We start from the raw sequence: 20,951 nt of genomic DNA, 5'->3' as shown, positions 1-20,951 counted from the left end.
AGTGTAGATGCTGTACCTTCTTGGCTAATAAAGAGGTGTTATGGATCCTGGTTAGATCATCCATTATGTGCACACCAAGGACCTTTGAGCTCGTCTGTCTCCTCATGGTGGTGCCATTGTAGTGCAACGGAGCGTGGTCAACCTGCGCCTTCCCGAAGTCCACAATCATCTCTCTCATCTTGTCCATGTTGAGAATCAGGTTGCTGTTCTCACATCCTCCCCACCTCCTCTCTGTATGCCGGCTCATCATTGTTGCTGATGAGGCCAACCACTTTGGTATCATCGGCAAACTTGATGATGCGGTTTGAGCTGCATCTGGCAGTGCAGTTGTGGATTAGCAGCGTGAGCAGCAGTGGGCTGAGCACACAGCCCAGGGGTGGGGTGGGGGGCACCAGTGCAGAACGTGATAGAGCCTGAGATATCATTGCTAATTTGGACTGACTGGAGTGTTTCCATCAAGACATCCAGGATCCAGTTACAAAGAAGAGTGTTGAGTCCCAACGAAGACAGTTTTCCCACCAGCCTCTGAGGGGTGATTGTATTAAGCCCTGAGCTGAAGTCGAGGAACAGTGTCCTGGTATATGATTTTCTTGGTGGGACTGGGTGGAGTGGAGCACCAAAATGATGGTGATTGCTTTGAAGCCTGCAAAGACAGAGGACTGTTCAAAAAGGTTTTTTAGGTGTCTGTTAAGACCTCTGTTGTGCAGTACCTCAGCACCTGACCAGGTAGTTGTCCGGCCCACAGCTTTGCATGGGTTTATCCTGGCCAGGATCCTCCTCACCTTGGCTGTGGCCAGGCGGAGTGCCTGTTTCTCAGGGAGGAAAGGGGGCTTTCCTCGACATCACTTAGAAAACATAGAAAACCTACAGCACAATACAGGCCCTTTGGCCCACAAAGTTGTGCCGAACACATCCCTACCTTAGAAATCCCTATATCTCTTCCTATTTGTCATCAACTAGAAAATGTAAGAAGGATGGGGAAAGATGTTAGCAGAGACCTAACCCGTTACATCAATTCTACTGAATTTTAGACCTTTTTTTCCATCCTACTGTTTCCATCCTTCTCATAAATCTAACTAATTAGACCAGAATGAAGTGTACGAGCTTGTCAGGGATGAAAAGAGGCTAAATTATCTTCCAGCCTCCTCTTAATAGCTCACTCTAATGAAGAATCCCAGACAGAAGATTACTTCGCAGTACACGATTCTCCTAAAGCTGTTTTCTTTGACAGCCACATACAGGAACTTTATATCTAATCAAGAACATAATTACTTAAAAATATTAAATTGGTTTTATAAAGTAATGGAAACTGTTGGGTTGATGGGATTGTAGTTTTTTTTTTGTAAATGAGGGTTCCCTTGTGAAAGAAATGATCATATCTTTGACATCACATGAATTTGATAGGTTTATCAAATGTTACCTGTTTCTCACTTCTATTCATGTGCATCTTCTTGAATAACTAATAAAATAGAAATTGTATTCCTTGTGGTACTAATATTAGCTCAAAATATTGTTGACATTTCTTCTTTAATTTTCAGAGGTATTCATAAACATTTTGATTCCCTAACAGCTTTGACAGTTGGTTCAGCTTGGGACATGGCTTAGCCAACTGCCAAAACCTCCCTGTATGGTTAACAATCAATGAGGCCTTGCACTGCCTAGTGTCAAAACCAGCTTCTTTGAGCAAGATCACAATAGGGAATATAGAGCAAAAGGACAGGTTTAATGTTTACTGAGCAGTGACTAATTGTGGCCATCCGCCTACATTAGAGGCAATTTGAAACAGAAGTGTAACCTTCCAACCAGCACCTCCACGGGATGTAGGGGAAATAAATGCAGTCACAGGGAGATCATGCAAACTCCACGCTGGTCAGCATTAAACCCGTGAGGCAGCAACATTATCAGCTGTGTCACTGTGTTATTCAATTCTGTTCCACACTGTTCAAAATATTAGTGAGGGAGAGTTTAGTGTGGAATATTGCACCTTGTTATAAACCTGTAATCTGTAGTTGTTTTGTATCAGAAGTACATCTAGAGTAACCTAGTTACCTAGTCTCACCTATCACCTGCCAGCTTGTACTCCTTCCCCTCCTACACCTTCATATTCTAGCTTCTGCCCCCTTCCTTTCCAGTCCTGATGAAGGGTCTTGGCCCAAAACTTTGACGATTTCATCCCCTCCATGGATGTTGCCTGATGTGCTGAGTTCCTCCAGCACGTAGTGTGTGTTACTCAAGAGTAACTCTGCATTAGCATAAAATAACGCCAATGAAGGAGTTGAACTGCCATGGAAAATATGTCGGATCAGGAGGGCATTATATCAAAATAGTTAACTTGGATATTTGGAAACATATTAATTTTACAGAAATGCTGATAAAAGATAACTGAAGAAAAACCTTATAAAGTGAATGGCAATTATTGTACTCATTGGCTTGAAGGGTCTGTTACTGAGCTGTATCTTTAAATGAAATAAATAAATGATCTGTCTGGATCTAAAATCTAGTTTAAGATGACGTCCTTTATGTCACTTGGAGGTCATGTTGATGGTAATTTTTTAGCGTTTAAGTGCATTTTGTTAAAATAGATTGTATCATTATGGAAAACATCTTGTTTAAGACTGCTTGCCCTTCTTTTTTTCCCCTCAAGTCCTTGTGAATGATTCGGCTACTAATACAACATTAGCCCTGAGGCTGAATGTGACGGTTAAAGCCAGTATCTGCGTGGAACAAGAGGGCAATCAGGATGGCCTCCAATGCTCTGGAAGAGGACAGTGTATCACGAAGCCTTCCGAGGTGAGTTGGAACTCCTTGTGCATTGCTAAGTCGCTACGACCAGAATGCTGCAGTACCTCACGTGCAAAGGTGGGCTGGATTATTTCCAGACCATAATAAAGCTTTCTGTTGGTCCTACTCATGCACCGTTCGTTTGGCTCACTCTTTTTTAGTTCTCCACCCTACATTGTCCATCGTTTGCATTCCAAGATTCAAGACTCAAGTTTATTTGTCGCGTGTTCAGTGAGGTGTATCCTTTGCATTAATGACCAACGCACCCGAAGGTGCACTGGGGACAGTCCGCCAGTGTCACTACACATGCTGGGGCCAGCATAGCATGACCATAATTCTCATCAGAACAAGACAGAACACAATAAGGAACAGACAACAACAGAAAAAACAAGCCCTGTTTCTTCCTTCCACTCACGCACATACACAGTCCTTTAAGCCCACGACAGGCCACCAATTCCAGCCTCCGACAGACACAGACTTGGGCCTGCAAACACCAGGCTCCAACCTTTGCAGTGGACTCACAGAGAGTCGCAGACTTGGCTCTGGTCAAAGGGCCTCAATGTCCGAAATTCCAATTTGCCCTCAGGCCTCGATCCTAGGATGCACCAGTCACGAAATCCAGAGTATCCAATGGCGGAAACCTGAACACTGGTTCGCTCCCTTACAAAGTCAACTAGTTATTATCAGTTCATCATGTTTCTCTTTATTAGTTACCCTCTTCAATCATTCAGCAATTTAGGTTTGATCACTCTTCAAGTGGTTGAAGGTCACTGACAGGTAGGGCTGGAAATAGCTATTTCCTTGCTATGACATGCCCTGTCCTCACATTAGTTCACTCACACCATCAAAATCTCCCATTTTATTTCTCTACTATTTCAGTAATATTCCACTTGACCACCCGTACCATTCAATTTCCCCCACACTTAACTTGAATTACATTTACATACTTTATCATGTCAAACATTAATGTATTTGTTTTGATGTACCTGCAAACCAACAAAATTGTATTAACACAAATTCAATCATTCCCTACAATGAGATCAGTACAGAAAGCTGTTAAGTTACAATTTGAGAAAGGCTATTTGAAGTATTTTGAAAAGCATTAAAACATGCAATGGATATTAATTCCAGCTCTGATTTACTGAGTGTTAATGTTACTCAGTTGTAGTCATTGTAATGCAAAATAAGTGGCAACCGAATGAGTTACTGTTGTTGTTATTGTAAAGTGAAAGAGATGGCTCATTGAAAAAATGTTGGCATCTAGTTTACCCATTAATTCTTCCCTGGTAAATTGGATCTACTGCAGATGTCTCATTCAGAAACCTAATCTTATAATATGCTACGTCCTGATGTGATCACTGTGCAAAGGGCAATGCAAACTAAAAACAGTAATAATTATTTATACAACGTTAAATTTCATTCTCAACGATAATTCTTACCTAGATTTACGAGGTGACACTTGTAATCCCCTTACTTCATCAGATTCAGTTCATGCCTGAAACATATAATTTTGTCACCAGACTCAGTTGGGGACGTTCACATAGCAATTAAGAAAATATATCCCTTATATTGCTGGATGTAAGCAAAGAGTAAGTGTACCATTGTCCCAGTTGATGTCAGTCATGTGTGTATAAACTGAAAAAAACATTTCTGCTGTTAAGCACAATGAATAAAAATATGTGAATAGAATAATAGGTATCCGTTAGTCTCGTGAGACCATGGATTTGCACCTTGGAAGGTTTCCAGGGCACAGGCCTGGGCAGGGTTGTATGGGAGACCGGCAGTTGCCCAAGCTGCAAGCCTTCCCCTCTCCACACCACCGATGTTGTCCAAGGGAAGGGCACTAGGACCCAAGCAGCACCGGTGTTGTTGCAGAGCAATGTGTTAAGTACCTTGCTCAAGGACACAACACACTGCATCAGCTGAGGCTCAAACCAGTGACCTTCAGATCACTAGACCAATGCCTTATCCACTAGACCACACACCAACACAAAAAATATGTGAAAGTGTTTAAAAATCAGAAAGGAAGAGAAAATCCTGTCAATGCAAAGTCATTGTCCTTCCTTCTCCCCATAACCTTTAATACCCTTACTAATCAAGAACCTATCAACCTCCACTTTAAATATACCCAATGAGTTGGCCTGCACAGATGTCCATGGCAATTAATTCCACAGGTTAACTACCCTCTGCATAAAGAAATTCCTCCTCATCTCTTTTCTAAAGGGACATCTTTTTATTCTGGTCCTAGATACCGCTCCCCAACTAGAAGTAACATCCTCTCCACCTCCACTCTATCTAGGCCTTTCAATATTCAAGTGGTTTCAATGAGATGCTCCTCATCCTTCTGAACTCCAGTGAGCCATCAAACACTCTTCATCTGAGGCTTAGGACTTGCCACCTTTCTCTCCAACAACATTCCTCCCACCACAACCTCAGTCACACCTCCTGTTATCTTAACATTCACTCCTTGCCAACTCAAAGCTTTCTCAAAGAGTCATTGGCTGCTCAGGTTCCGCATCCCGAAGGCAGCCTTATAATAGATCAGGGGTTCCAATGGTTATTGTACCATGGACCCCAACCGTTAACCAAGGGGTCCATGGGCCCTACATTGGGAACCCTTGAAATAAGATTATTCCATTAACAAATTAAAAAGAAAAGAGTACAATCAAAAGGAACAATTAAACTATTTTGATTGGTAGACGATGTGAAACGACACTAAAAATTAGAAATACTGTATAACCTAATAAGACAATGAGAGCAAAGATGTCTTGCTACATTTCTACAGGATGCTGGTGAGGTCGCATCTGGAGAACAGTGGGTGCTTTTTGTCTCTGTACCAAAGAAATTATCTACCTTCCTTAGAGAGAGTGCAATGAATGATCACCAGACTGACTCCTGGGGAAGGTGGGACCATGGTTTAAAAGATAAAGATTAGCTTTATTTGTCATATGTACAGTGAAACACGCAGTGTTAGCATCGATGATCACTATAGTCCAAAGAGGTTCTGGGGGAAGCCAGCAAGAGCCGTATACTTCCAGTGCCAACAGAAAAAAAAACAACCTCTGACATCTCCCCTAAATTTCCTCTACACACCTTTAATAGATGTCCTCTGGCATTGGCTATTGCCACCCTGGGTAAAAGGTACCGGCTGCCCTCTCTATGTATGCCTCTCGTAATTCTATACACCTCTATAAAATGTAACAGCATTGATACCTTGCACTGCCAACTGCACAACCTTGCGAAATGAAGGCAGCAGATGTTACCGGCGGAGAACAGCAAAGAGAGCTAGAGGCTGGAGTCCATGAGACTGAGCCTCAAGAGCAGCAGGTGTAAGCTGCGCCAAATCCATGCTAATGGCAGAGACACATTCCTGACAGCTGGTGAAAGGTAGACCTCACTTTCTTCAAACTCTGAAGTGCAAAGACAGAGTACAAGCCCATCGTGACACAAGCTGATCAGGCTGACTCGGGCTCTTTGCTCCATTTGTTCTCTGGGAATGAGATTCATACGTCTTCCTTTTTAGAGAGGCTCCGAATCCTCTCTGTGATCCCAGGATCTCATGCTGTTTCAGAGTTTGGTAGGGACTTAAATCGCATTTCCACACTCTTTCTCCTCCACTGAGTTAGTATCATATTGATAGCCCAGACCAGGTCCAGCCCAGTTCACCAGATCCTTGTCCCAGTTGTTACAATAACAATCTCCATTTTCATCTTCATCAATCGTGGAACATTCCATTTATTGATACTGAGCCAAATAGGTACAAAGGAACATGGAATTGTCTGTTCCTGGGAGTTTTCCCATCTAGGTCTTACTACATAGGTATTTCTGTTAACCTGGGTTTCTGCACATACTTTATTATCATGATAATGACTATTTCTTTTGCCAGTTTTTGTGACATTGGATGCCATGGGAGATACTTCAGAGCAAACCCATTGTTTATTATTTCATTACAGCAGATGGCCACTGTCAGTGACCTGGTGTTCCAGCAAAGACAAGCAACACCTCAGTGAGAATGAATGAATGTTGCTTTGCAGCATTGGTGCTTTTATGTCAAGAAGACCTAGTTTCAGTCTTGTGGTTATGCCTCTGCCTAATTGTTATCATTCCTTCTCAGAACAGTTGCTAACTCATAATACCATGATCAATACCTGGAGATTTATTCTTTCAGTTAATCTTTTGCCATTCATTTGATGTTTCTCTTCTTTCATCTCAGAGAACACCACCATCAACCACCCTCATACGTGACAAGCTCCAAAAGTTTGTTCTGACTGAAAACACTACCTGTTCTACTGTTCAGGGATGATTGTTTTTAACCGTTTGGTGACCACAAAGAGGACGAGGAAGAAAGTGGCTATTACCACTGGAATGCCTCCGGTCAACACACATATGCTCCTCTCTCATCTGAGCCGAAGGCACAGGGAACTTGTAAACAGAGAGATCTCCCTAAAAGAGAGAGATAGGGATTATAATAGTCCTGCAAGATCATAGGTCCCAATGATACCCAAGTATCTCTCTCCAGAATCCAGTTGTTACCTGAAAGCAAAATGCACCAACTATCAGGCAAGGGAGCCCAGATAACAGTTAATAATCACTCACATGTTGCTTTTCAGGTCCATTTGCAGTAAGTATCAGGATCAACACTAAACTTAATTCACCATATACATTTACATGTATTAGGAATTTTGTCTGGTGTGTTGGTCAGGACACGACATGCAACAGTAATGGGGTAGAGTTGCTGACGGGTTAAGATGTAGAAGAGCTTATCAAATTGATAGCTTCGTAATGGTAGCTGGAGAGAGATGGAGGAAGGATGTTGTGAGCACTGGGTGCAAGGTGCCAAATGGCTTCCTCACCTGGCAGAGCTGTTTGGATCCCTGGTATGGTGGGATAGAAAGGGCAAAGCAGCCCTCCTCCTCACTCTCCCCACCACCAGCCCTCACACTCAATAGACAACCATTTGCAGCTTCATTATCAGACATATCATCCCCTTCTGACCCTCCCAGCAGCCTGACGGGACTATTCGCTCTGTCACTCCCTGGTCTTCTCTTCCATCTCCGCCAACTGATCTCCTTACGGCAAAGTAGAGACTGGAATCATATGGGTAACTCTCGGTTACGTTTTGTAACTCCAGAACATAAAATCTAATTGGAAGGAAAATAGGTGAGCCGACAGAGGCAAGTCTAACTTAGTTTACTTACAGTGAGGTGCCCACGTATCACATGGTAGCGTCATGATGTATGCAATTCACGTATTTTTATGTATAACCATAATAAATTATATAATCAATAAAGAATTCCTAATCAAACAACTTATTTACAAAGTTACTCAAATATTACTGAAATGTTAAACACACAACACTCTCCTTCTGGTTTCTCCAGTGTATGTTGATCCAAACTTATCCTTCATATCTCCTCTGCGTTTTTCCTCTCATTTTCCTGTTCCAAGGAGATCATATGTTCACCCTGTGAGCCTGCCTTGTGGAAAATCCCGAACCATTCACTCTGTTTCCCAGTGATGTCTGTTCCAGCTGAGACAATGGACAGGAACGGTAAGGATGGGAAACAGTTTCTTCCCGCAGGCCATTAGGCTGCTGAACTCCCTGCCACATCACATTCAAAGTGTCACTGGTTAATCTTTTCCCCACCTTGCAATATTTAATTTATGCACTTTAGTTCATTTATTTATGTGTAATCCATCAGTAGATTTCATCCTTACTTTCATAAGTTATTGTGTTATGTGTGTTAAGATACCTTTGAACCCTGATTCAGAGAAGCAATGCCTTGTTTGAATGTATAATTAGCAATCTTGACTTGATGACAATGATTCATTAACATTTATTGATAACGTTTCAGCATTGGCATTGCTGCATGTTGCAGCCTTTGGCCTTTTTAACAACATAAGTTTAGAGCACTGTCAATGTAATGCTGCATCAATTGAGTCAAGAAATGTCCTGCTAAATCTTCTGTGATAAGTCATGCAGAAACTAAAGGAAACATACCGCAAACCATTTAATTGTGCTGCCGCTGCTATTTATAACATGTTGCTTGGGAGATCTGTGCAGTCAATCTTTGCCATGCATTGCTGAGACAAGCAGTTCAGAATTTTGGCTCGAAACATTTGATCATCATTTTGTACTCTGTATTTGGCTACAGAAAGTAGGACAAGAGAGAGATCTTTTTTATATAGTGGTGCTCAATGCTCCATGGGGGTATTCGGGCCCCAATAAGTGACTCCTAAAATGCTGGTGGCACATTATGTTGGTGACCACAGCTGGTCTGACCTGGTGTACTTTCTGTAGTAAAGACTTTTGCAAATGGATCTGGAGGAAAGCTCCAATGTGCAAAGCAGTAATGGACCAGCCCTTGGTGGGATGGGTTTCTAGGCCCACGATCACCACCCGCGATCTGCCCCTCAATCTCACTTACTTGAGTGGAGGAGGATTCACCTATCCTCCGCACCACCGCATCCTGCAGCTGAGCGATGTAAACTCATCAACGACTGTGCCTCGGCAGCAGCTCCATGCTGAAATGTCTCTCTCAGACTAAAGCTGAGGGCGGATCTTTCCTAGCTGTGAAGTTTGTTGTTGAATGCAGCAGTGTGGTACACAAACAACTAAATATTGGAAGCTCTGCTCAGAATTGCTGGCAGCAACGAATAACCTGGCCCAGTGCCATCACTGTTGCATTGTTCTCTTCTTTCCAATTAGGGCATCGGAAACCAACAATACAAACTTACATTGTTGTAATGTTGCCAGGTTGTCCTGCATTCTGAGATCGTAGGTATGATACAGTGTTTATGTAAGGAAAGACGTCAGTTTTTTAACTCATAACCTTTAGGAAGCTCAGGATTGTTTTGCAAGTGAAGTTGGAAATCCCAACCCTCCTGCCAAGTATTCACTGGAAGTTTCATGACGCTGGTCTCCATATAGGCAGAGCATCAGATTTATGTAGTTTCCCTTCTTCCTTCTGAACAAGTGCCAGCTCCAAAGTTTCACTCATTTCATTGCAGATGAATGGCTGCAAAGGAGACAGGTTTCAAGTTACTTACACTTCTTGAACTAACCGGGTTAACTTGAATTAATCTTTGTGTCTTAAATTCTTTAATTTTTTTCTTGAAAACATTTAGTACATTTCAGTCTTCTAATAGTGTAGTCTTTTTTATTGATTGAGACACAGTGTGGTAAAGGCTCTTCCGGCCTTTTGAGCAACTCCCAATTTAACTCTAGCCAAATCACAGGATAACTAACAATAACCAATCAGCTTATCAAATGGCACGTCTTTGGACTGTGGGAGGGAACTGGAGCACCTGGATGAAACCCATGCAGTCACGGGGAAATGTACAAACTCCTTGCATCCAGCGGTGGGGAATTAAGTCAGATCAGTTAGGTGCTTTGAGGATTCCTTAGAGATGAAGCTTGAAGTAAAACCTACCATTTTAAGTTAAAGTTTGCTTCCTTTGAGTATGCATCAAGCCCCCAGCGGTGTACAGTTTCCTCTACTCAGTGGCCATCTTATTGGGTACCTCATGTACTTAATAAAGTGGCCACTAACTGTATCTTTGTGTTTCTTTCTGCTGTTGTAGTCCATCAACTTCAAGTTTCAATGTGTTGTGCATTCAGAGATGCTCTTCTGTACATCACTGTCGTGTTGCATGTCTACTTGAGTTACTGTCACCTTCCTTTCAGCATGAACCAGTCTGGCCATTCTTCTCTCACCTCTCTCGTTAACAATGTGCTTTCACCCACAGAACTACCACTCACTGCATGCTGTTTTGTTTCTCACTCGAGTCTCTGTAAACTCTGGAGACTATTGTCGGTGAAAGTCCCAGGAGGGAGGCAGCTTCCGAGATATTCAAACCACCCCATCTGGCACTAACGATCTTTTGATGGTCAAAATCACTTAGATCACGTTTCGTCCCCATTCTGATGTTCGGTCTGAACAACAGCTGAACCTTTTGAAGTTCAAGTTCAAGTTATGTTTACTGTCATTCAATTGTACACATATACCACCAAATGAAATAACGTTCCTCTGGATAAAGGTGCACACACATTTAACACATAAAGTAATATTACCACTAGTAAATTAACAAATACCAAGGTGCACTTATGATACAAATTAAAAAGTAAACAGTACTGGTGCTTCAAGTGTGATGAGACCTGGGTGGTGGCAGAGAGTTCGGTACCCTTACAGTCAGGGGAAGAAGCTGGTTCCCAGCCTAACTGTTCTTGTCCTACAGTCTGGTATGTTTCGCCTGATGGTAGGGGTCAAAGAGATTGTTGGATGGTTGGAGAGATCATTGACATTGCTAAGGGCCCTGAGTACTCAGTGCTCCTGTTAAATATCCCTGAAGAATTTCAGAGCTGTGTACTTTGATATAAATGAACCTGTGAACCTTTGATGGGTGGAAGAGAGATCCCGACAATCCTCTCAGAAGTCCTTGCAATCCCTTCGTAGTGACTTGTGGTCAGAGGTCTTGTAATTCCTGTACCAGGCGATGATGCAGCTGGTCAGGACAATCTCGACTGTGCTCCTGTAAAATTGGTTAGAATGGGGGTGGGCAGAGAGCCTCGCTCACCTCAACCTCCTCAGGAACTGGAGGTGCTGCTGGGCCTTCTTGACAAAAGAAATGGTGGTGAGGGACCAGATGAGATTGTTAAGTGCACTTCCAGAAACTTGGTGCTCCTATCTCCTACTGTGGAGGAGTTGTGTATGTGCATTGAGGAGTGGTCACCTTGCACTTTTCTAAAGTCCACAATCATCCCTTTGGTCTTGTCCATGTTGAGACTCAAGCTGTTGTGCCTGCACCATTCCGCCAGCAGTTCTACCTCCACTCTGTCCGCTGTCTCGTCGTCATTGTTGATGAAGCCAACCACCGTGTGTTCATCAGCACACTTGGTTTGAACTGGAACCAGCAGTGCAGTCAGGAGTCAGCAGCATTAACAACAGCGGGCTGAGCGTGCAGCCCTAGGGAGCGCCAGTGCTCAGCGTGATGCAGCTAGAGATGCTTCTGCCAACATGCCAACGTTGCCTTTCTGTCGAGGAGTCCTGGAGCCAGTTACAGAGAGAGGGGTTGAGACCCAACAAGGGCTGTTGACCCACCAGCTTCTGAGGGATGATCATATTAAATGCTGATGAACAGCATCCTGGCATGTGTGGTATCACTTCAAGGTGTGACAGGACAGAATGGAGTGCTGAAGCTATGACATCACCAGTGAACCGATTTGAACGACAAGTAAACTGGGAAGTGTCCAATGTAACAGGAAGATGGGATGTTGCAAGGATGTGGCAGTGGAACGAACCCAAGTGCTGAACACGGGCACGGAGGCTGAGTCGAGAGGCGTTACAGTCATAGCTAGCTTGGAATTGGTGCCAAGGGAGTCTTTACCCGGAGTCTTGGTCTTAGTAGAGAATTAAGGAACGACACTAGACTATCAGTTCTGATAGTCCTAAGACCCATGGAATGAGGTTACTCATACACGAGTCGACCAAATGAACTGGCAGCTTCTTGTTGTGGTCACGGGGTTCTTATACTGCATTTGCTGATGGAAAGTAGGTGTTTGTAGGTAGTGGAACCTGAAAATGATTGGAAACTAAACGAGGTGATTGAGGCCCAATTCCTGAGGAAAATAACCAGGTGGGTGATTGCCAGAAGGGACCATGGTATGGGATTTAATACAATCCATAACCAGCTGCTCAAAGAACTTCTTTATTGTCAATGTCAATGCCACTGGACAGCTGTCATTGAGGCAGGTCACTGTTGCCCTCTTCGCACCAGGATGATGGTGGCCACCTTGATATCTAAGAGGACACTGGACTTTTCCAGAGAGATGCTGAAAATGTTTGTTAAAACCTTTGTTAACTGTGCTGCACAGGTACGTACATGTAATCAGGCCCTGCAGCTTTACGTAGATTGACCCTTATGTGATTATAACCCACAAAATCTGTATTCCTATCCATTTGCTTTCACTCTTTTGCAGACCAGCCTATCTACTTGAGGAGGAGGAAGGGATTTTCAATAGCTGAGGGAGTTTTTTCTCGTGTAGTTGGCATAACAGGATGGAATGTGATGTACGTAGATGAAGTTAATTAGTTAGATAAAGCCAGCAACAAGAATATGAAAGGGGACGAACAGGAGGTCAAGTGAAATAAATCTTTTTTACAAGCCTTTGGAAATACTTTCAGCTGGAGCTGGCAAGACCAGGTGAATGAAGTCCAAGAATTCCTGTCAGTTCTGCCTCTTGCCTGTCCAGAATGAAGAAGCTATATTGTCAGAACAATTCTATATCCATCTCACAAAGCTTTATTCATATGACAATCACTCCAGAGGATGACTGTCAGATCAGCACAGAAGCCTCTTTTCAGTTTTGATGCTGCCACTGTAATTCAGCTCCTAATAACCAAAGAATCCCATCATAAGTTTCGTGACAATCAGACGGGTGAATTTTTTGTCTGAGAGCACAGACAGACATGTTTTAATCTCTCTGCACCCTCAGGAAGTTTTCTAGGTGACAGCAGTGTGAACCTCCAGTCACCAGCTCCATTCGCATGTCTCAACTACAATTTGGACGATTCTGTAAGAGATAAAGAAAGGTAAATTTGTGAATCCCTAAAAGTGGGAAGAATGTTTGTGATATAAAATCTACCATCTTCATACATACAGTATGTAGCCAGAAGTTCAGTTTGCTAACTGTATGTCATTTGATCATTATAATGGCCATTATATACAGCTTATAGTATGCATGGAGTTGAATTGCTGGATGTATTGGCAGGAGGCCAGTAACTGTGATATTTACATGTTTAAATTACATATAATGAACTGTGCGCATTAACATTAAATCCTCCAACTTCAACAAAACTGCTCCCTCTCTATCCTTTTTCTCTCTCTTTCTGAACTAACCAATTCCTTATACACTCCACCCACTCCATCTGCCTATTCATCGCACATCTCTCACAGAGAGGGGGCCTTCCCCTACGTGTCCACCTCCCACGCTATTCCTATTTACCCTCACCTGTTTACCATCACTTGTTTCCATGCTCTACCTTCCTCTCCTGTCTCCTCCAGCCCTCTTGTACCTCCACCTATAATCTTCCAGCTTTTGTTGCTATTCCCACTCACCCCTCCTCCATCAGCCTATCAGCTCTCCCTGTCCAGATCCACCCATCACCTGCCAGCTCTTGTTCTACCCTTCCCTTCCCCATTTTATCTCCACTCGATCTTTCATTTAAGACCGGCGTTCCCAACCTGGGGTCCACAGACCCCTCGGTTGATGTTGCCTGGATTGGGGAGCATGCCTTATGAGAACAGGTTGAGTGAACTTGGCCTTTACTCCTTGGAGCAAAGGAGGATGAGAGGTGACCTGATAGAGGTGTACAGGATGATTGATCGTGTGGATAGTCAGAGGCTTTTTCTAGCTGCTGAAATGGTTCCCAGAAGAGGACACAGTTTTAAGGTGCTGGGGGGGTAGGTACAGAGGAGATGTCAGGGGTAAGTTTTTTACTCAGAGAGTGGTGAGTGCGTGGAATGGGCTGCTAGCAACGGTGGTGGAGGCGGATACGATAGGGTCTTTTAAGAAACTTTTAGATAGGTACATGGAGCTTAGAAAAATAGAGGGCTAAAGGTAAGCCTAGCAATTTCTAAGGTAGGGACATGTTTGGCACAACTTTGTGGGCCGAAGGGCCTGTATTGTGCCTTAAGTTTTCTATGTTTCTATGGTCAGACTCAAAGGCATAAAAAAGGTTGGGAACCCTTGATTTAAGATGAAAATGACATCTCGACCCGAAATGCCAACTATCCATTTCCCTTCATAGATGCTGCCTGACCCATTGAGTTCCTCCAGTATATCGTCTGTCACTCTAGGTTCCAGCAGCTGCCGTCTTTCGTAGCTCCAGGCAGCCCATATGAGTTAGGTGTAGAGAAATGGCACTGTGAACAGTGAGGAATAGTACAATCTGGGATAAGAGACCAGTGGATGCAGTCATCTCTGTCCAGGATGATAGACAGAGTAATCTAGTTGCAGGCATGAATGCATTGACAGCAGAGCCCCTGGGATTCTGAAATTGTCTACGATGGAGAGTACGAAGTTGGGCAAAAAAAAAGCCACATAGCTTAGTGCTGGCGTGTGTTTAGAAAAGTGGTTTAGCTGAAGTATATGTTTATTGCGGACTAAGGCAACCAAAATAATGTTGTGTGGTGTAGCACTGTGATGAAGTGATCTGGCAGTCAAGAGAATGTGATATTGCCAGATGTAGCTTTGCAAATAGCATGGACAAGATTAATAAATGATTTAACTTCAGAGTGATGAAAAGCTTATTCAAGATATTCTTAGCCTGTTATGGATTCACAGTGAAGACTTTTTGAGTGAAACCTGGGCATATGTCAATGAGCGAAGCAATGAATAATCATAAGACCATAAGATGCAGAAGCAGAATTAGGTCTTTTGGCCGTCAAGTCTGCTCCACCATTCCATCATGCCTGGTTTTTTTTTATCCTTCTCAATCCCATTTTCCTACCTTCTCCCTGTAACCTATGGCACCCTTACTAATCAAGAACCTATCAACCTCCACTTTCAAAATACCCAATGAATTGACCTCCACAGGTGTCTGTGGCAATGAATTCCAAAGATTCACCATCCTCTAGCTAAAGAAATTTCTCTTTGACTCTGTTCTAAAGGGATGTCCTTCTATTCTAACCTGTGCCCCCGGTCCTTAACCTAACTCCCACTCCCTCTCCCAATATAGAAAACCTCCTATCTAAGTCCACTCTATCTAGGTCTTTCAATATTCAAATGATTTCCATAAGATCACACCTTATTCTTCTACACTCCAATGAGTACAGACGCAGAGCCATCAAATGCACCTCATACGTTAACCCTTTCATTCCTGACATCATTCTTGTGAGCCTCCTTTTGACTCTTTTCAATCCCAGCACGTCCTTCCTTGGATAAGGGGTACAAAAATACTCACAATACTCCAAGTGTGGTCTGACCAATGTCTTATAAAGCCTCAGCATTACATCCTTGCTTCTATATTCTAGTCCTCTCAAAATGAATGCTAATGCTGCATTTGCCTTCCTTACTAACATTACATTATATGGCAACAAGATACTGGGACAAAAAGTATTGATTCCCGAAGCCGTTGTGAAGGTGGTTATGAGATTGAAAAAGTGACCTGCAGAGCAGAGGGATGAGGACTGGACAGGGTGAGGTGTCCAGGAGAAACAATGTTTGCTGTCTAGGACCAGTAGAAAACCACAAGAAAAAAGACCAACTAAAGGACGCATTAATGACTTGACTGTTTCAGAATAGTAGAACTTTTCACAAAATTCAGAGTCATGTTTCTTATCATTGACATATGTTGAGACATTTGTTGTTTTGTGGCAGCAGTGCAGTACGTAAACATTGTTATAAAATACAATAAGTATATTAAAAATAAATAAATATTGCAACAACAGAGCAAAATAGTGAGGTTCATGGACAGTTCTGAAATCTGATAGCAGAGGTGAAGAAACTGTTCCTAAAACCACAAAGAGAAATTTCAGATGCTGGAGATCTAAGCAACACACACGAAATGCTGGAGGAGCTCAGCAGGCCAGGGAACATCCATGGAACAAAATAAACAGTCGACGAGACCCTCCATCAGGACTGGAGTAAAAAAGATGAGAAGTCAGAGTAAGAAGATGGGGGGGGGGGGGAGGAGATGAAGAAATACAAGGTAGAAGGTGATAGATGAAACCGTGAGAGGGAAGGGGTGAAGTAAAGAGCTGGGAAGTTGATTAGTGAAGGAGAAAAAGGGTTGGAGAAGGAGAAATCTGATAGGAGAGGGCAGAAGACCATGGAAGAAAGGGAAGGGGGAGAAGCAGCAGAGAAAGGTGATGCGCAGGAAAGGAGATAATGTGATCGAGGGAAATGGGAATGATGAAGGTGGGGGGGGCGGGGTATTACCAGAATTTCAAGAAATCGATGTTCATGCCATCAGATTGGAGGCTACCCAGGCAGAAAATAAGGTGTTGCTCCTCCAACCTGAGTGTGGCCACATCACAGCAGTAGAGGAGGCCATGGACTGATGTGTTCCTAAAATGCTGAGTGTGTGCCTTCAGGTTCTTGTAGCCCATCCCTGATGGTAGTAATGAGAAGCAGAGTCTTTAATGATGGATGCTGCCTTTTTGAGGCATTGCCTTTTGAAGATGTTGTCACTAGTGGGGAGACTGGTGCTCATGATGGAGCTGGCCAAAGTTACAATCCTCTGCAGCTCTTTCCAATCCTGTGCATTGCCACCTCCATACCAGACAGCGATGCAAATGGTGAAAGTGCTCTCCATGGTACACCCATAGAAATTTGCCAGACAGTCTCTTCAGATGAAAAGCATAACTCAGTTTGAAGAGGATAAAATAACTAATTCACAGAAGCTTTATAAAAAACTGTTACTGAAATAGAGTCCACATCAACATGATATCAACAGGCTCAGCATAAAATGCTGCTTTGAGATGTTACTGACTGGCTCGAATACAGTCAATGCCAGGAAGCTGAAGTTAAGTAAGTACAGAAGAAGAACTCAGTGTTTTGTCATGTACAGAACTGCTGAATAGACTGAATTAAGTGCTGAATGGATTGAATGCTTTGAGGGAGTTGGAAAGTTCTAAGGGTCTTTGGAGGCATGTTTCACCCTCGTGCCAATCCATGCACTATAATCAGAGTGGAGGAGGTCAGACTGAAGACTGGCTCACTCAAGAAGTGCTTTTGCAGCTTGGATGCTTAAAGTCGGACCAAGATCTGAGAGGGAGTTAGGGTGTCAGGAAGTGTGAAAGCAGAGGCACACAGGCAGGGAGCTTTAACACGCAGCCATAACAGATGATTGCTGCAACTGGAGACAAAAGTAACTGCAGGTGTAGATGTAGAGTCTCCAAACTTCACCTTCCCATCCGCTCACCCACCTCTCATTTTGTTCTTCATTTATCATCAGTCTGCCTTTGCCTCTGAACTCCACTCCTACCTGCTACAGCCTGGCTGCCTATCCTCTCTTAGTCCACTAAGCAGCTTGAACTCTTGCCTCGCAACCTCTCCCCTTTATACTATTCACCTCACCTCTCCAATCTCATACTTGATGTAGGATTAAGGCAATTTCATCTCCCTCGTAGATGCTGCTTGACCTGCTGAATCCTTCCGGCAGATTGATAGTTGCAAATGAGTTTGTACCACCTAACTGTACTGAGTACAATGGTAATTACAACTAATGTAGCTTATGGTAAGAATTATCAGCCCATGTGATAACAACAATGTGGTTATTTTAGTGCTTACAGGTGACCATTAAGAGTAAATAATGTGGGTATTTCAGAGTCAAAGACAAATTCAGTAACCACTGAAGAACTGGATGTGAGACTAGGTGTGTGCTCTTCCCTGGGGAAGCAACACATTGGAGTTATTTGTGCCTTGTCTAGATACTTCAGAGGTACCAAATGATCACATTAACTCATAGTTGGTTTAATTTCCAATTGTATTTTAATATTTATAGTTAACCAATTGTATAATTTCACATGTGTGAATATTTTAATTTATGGGATTTGAAAGAGGGAGAAATATGTATAACGTATTGTATAGAGTCTTAGAGTCACAGAGTCGTACAGAACATAAACTGTCTGAGACCTGATAAGGCCCACATGTCAGTGTTGACTACCAAGATCCCATCTATACTAATCCTATTTACCAGCACTTGATCTGTACCCCACTATGCACTGGCATTTCAGGTTCTCTTCCAGATGTTTTTTGAATACTATGAGAGTACCAGCCTTCACCACTCTCCCAGGCGGTTTCACATTGCCACTGCCCTCTAGGTGAAAATATTCCTTCTCAGATCCCCACAATGCCTCACCTTTAACCTATGCCCAATGGCCTTAGAGACTGTCACAGGAAACATTTCTTACCATATCTTATTTAATCCGCTTATAATTTTGTATATCTCTCTCAGGATTCCTCAGCTTCTTCAAGAAAAACAAGCCTATTCTATCCATTCTCTCCTCATTGCATCCCAGGCAAATATCCTGCTAATGTCTCTGCACCCTTTCCAATGCAATCACATCCTTCCTATAGTGGGACAACCAGAACCCCTAACTGTGGTCTAACCGCAGTTTTATAAGTAGCACTAAGGCCTCCCTACACATATGAAAGTCAAAATGAAACACAGCAGTCACTGGAAATCTGAAACAAATGCAGAAAATGCCAGAGAGAAAAACAAATCATCAGGTCAAGTAGAATCCGTGGGAAGAGAAATGGTTAACATTGATACATTTATTCAGTAGTTAGCATTCTCAACAGAGCAGCCTGCAGATGCTCTCTGTTAGGTCCTGAATAATTTGTAAAAGAAGTACAATTCTCGCACTGTTCAATTTTAGTTTCTTATTGTTCTAATTATGTCCTTTCTTGTAAAAAATTGCGTATGATTTACACCTATGTTTTTTCTTATCGATGCTGCTTATGTGATGCTGTGCGCCTGGGATACAGCTGCAAGTTGTGTTTTTCATTGCACCTGTGCATGCTTGTACTTGTGCATATGACAGTAAACTTGGCTTTGACTTTGAACGGCATTTTCTCTTTCTCATTTCCCACCCATCCACCGTGTTTCTCTCTTATGTAGGTGAGAGAGTATAATCCAGGTTTTGTGCTGTTGGCTCATTTCTGATGGGAATTAGTTTGAAACTGACTAATGGAGTTGCAAGAGATTCGTTCAAGCCAGCAGTAAGTAGGGCAGTGTTCAAAGTAGATTTATTATCAAAGTGATATACGTCACCGTATACAATACTGAGATTCGTTTTCTTGCAGGCATACAAAAACACAATAGAATCCATGAAATACAACACACAATAGGATGAAGAAAGAATCAATGTGCAAATGACAAAAGCTGTGTAAATAAAAAAGAGAAATAAATAAATATGGAGAACATGAAATGAACGGCGCTTGAAATTGAGTCCACGGGTGGTGGGAACAGCTCAGTGATGGGGCGAGTGAAGTTTAGTGAAGTTATCCCCTCTGGTTCAAGAGCCTCAAGGTTGAGGGGTAATAACTGTTCCTGAACCTGCTGGTGAAGGTCCTGAGGCTCCTGTACCTTCTTCCTGATGGTAGCAGCAAGAAGAGAGCAAGGCCTGTGTGGTGAGGGTCCCTGATGATGGATGTTGCTTTCCTGCAATAGCACTCTATGTAAATGTGTCCAATAGTGGAGATGGCTTTACGTGTGATGGGCTGGACCATATCCAGTACTTTTATAGGATTTTCCATTCTACGGCAATGGTGTTTCCATACTAGGCTGTGATGCAACCAGTCAATATACTCTCCAGCACACATCTATCGAAGTTTGTCAAAGTTTTAGATGTGTTGCCAAATCTTCATAAACTCTTAAGGTAGCAGAGGCTCTGCCAAACTTTCTTCATAATTGCACTTATGTACCGGGCCCAGGTCAGGTACTCTGAAATGAAAACACTGAGGAATTTAAAGTTGCTGACCCTCTCCAGCTCTGATCCCCTGATGAGGACGGGCTTACGAATCTTCACCTTCCTACTCCTGAAGTCAATATTTAGCTCCTTGGTCTTGCTGACATTGAGTGAGAGGTTGCTGTTGTTGTGGCACCACTCAGCCAGATTCTCAATCTCCCTTCTATGATGATTCGTCACCTCCTTCGATTCAGCCAGTGACTGTGGTGTTGTCAGCAAGCTTCAATATGGCAGTGGAGCAGTGCTTAGCCTCACAGTCATTAAGTATAAAGCGAGTAGAGCAGGGAGCTAAGCATCCTTGTAGTGCACCTATGCTGATGGAGATTGTGAGGGAGACATTGTTATCAATCTTAACTGATTGGGTTCTGCAAATTAGAAAATCAAGGATCCAATTGCAGAAGGATGTACTGGGGCCAAAGTCTTGAAGCTTATTGATTGGTATCTAAGGGATGATAGTATTGAATGCTGACCTACTCAATGCTATCATTCCTTCACAAAATATGTAGCATGCAGGTTGCTCCCCCCCCCCCCCCATTGCATACTCTCATTTCATCAACAATAAGTGTTGGAAACTACAGTGTACTCTTCCTTCCGGCCCCCAACAAAATGACACTTTTGTCAAAAGTCCTGGTGCAACAGCTGCCAGTCACCTCCTGTATGTTGCTGTCTGGTTTGGTGCAGCATCTGTTAGGTCA

At 42.9% G+C, this 20,951-nt stretch overlaps 1 protein-coding gene and 1 long non-coding RNA gene across 4 annotated transcripts in view; one reads left to right on the top strand and one right to left on the bottom strand.

The window, feature by feature from the left end:
- LOC132407463 (uncharacterized) overlaps positions 1–9,322 on the bottom strand; it is a 37,926-nt gene extending 28,604 nt beyond the window's left edge. For 2 of the 3 annotated variants that reach the window (XR_009516482.1, XR_009516483.1), the window contains exons 1-2: positions 7,063–8,124; positions 4,221–4,276 (exon numbers count right to left, since the gene is read on the bottom strand). This is a non-coding gene — a long non-coding RNA (uncharacterized LOC132407463). Of the gene's footprint in view, positions 1–4,220; positions 4,277–7,062; positions 8,125–9,206 lie in introns of those variants that run through there. The other variant, XR_009516484.1, reaches the window with a different exon arrangement.
- dner (delta/notch-like EGF repeat containing) overlaps positions 1–20,951 on the top strand; it is a 303,208-nt gene that overhangs the window by 206,757 nt on the left and 75,500 nt on the right. The window contains exon 5 of the mRNA XM_059993998.1: positions 2,645–2,790. Within this exon, the coding sequence (XP_059849981.1) occupies positions 2,645–2,790 (146 nt within the window). The remainder of the gene's footprint in view (positions 1–2,644; positions 2,791–20,951) is intronic.

This window comes from Hypanus sabinus, chromosome 2, assembly GCF_030144855.1.
Source record: "Hypanus sabinus isolate sHypSab1 chromosome 2, sHypSab1.hap1, whole genome shotgun sequence".
In the NCBI taxonomy this organism is placed as follows: Eukaryota; Metazoa; Chordata; class Chondrichthyes; order Myliobatiformes; family Dasyatidae; genus Hypanus; species Hypanus sabinus.
This window is presented reverse-complemented; position numbering and strand designations above follow the sequence as displayed.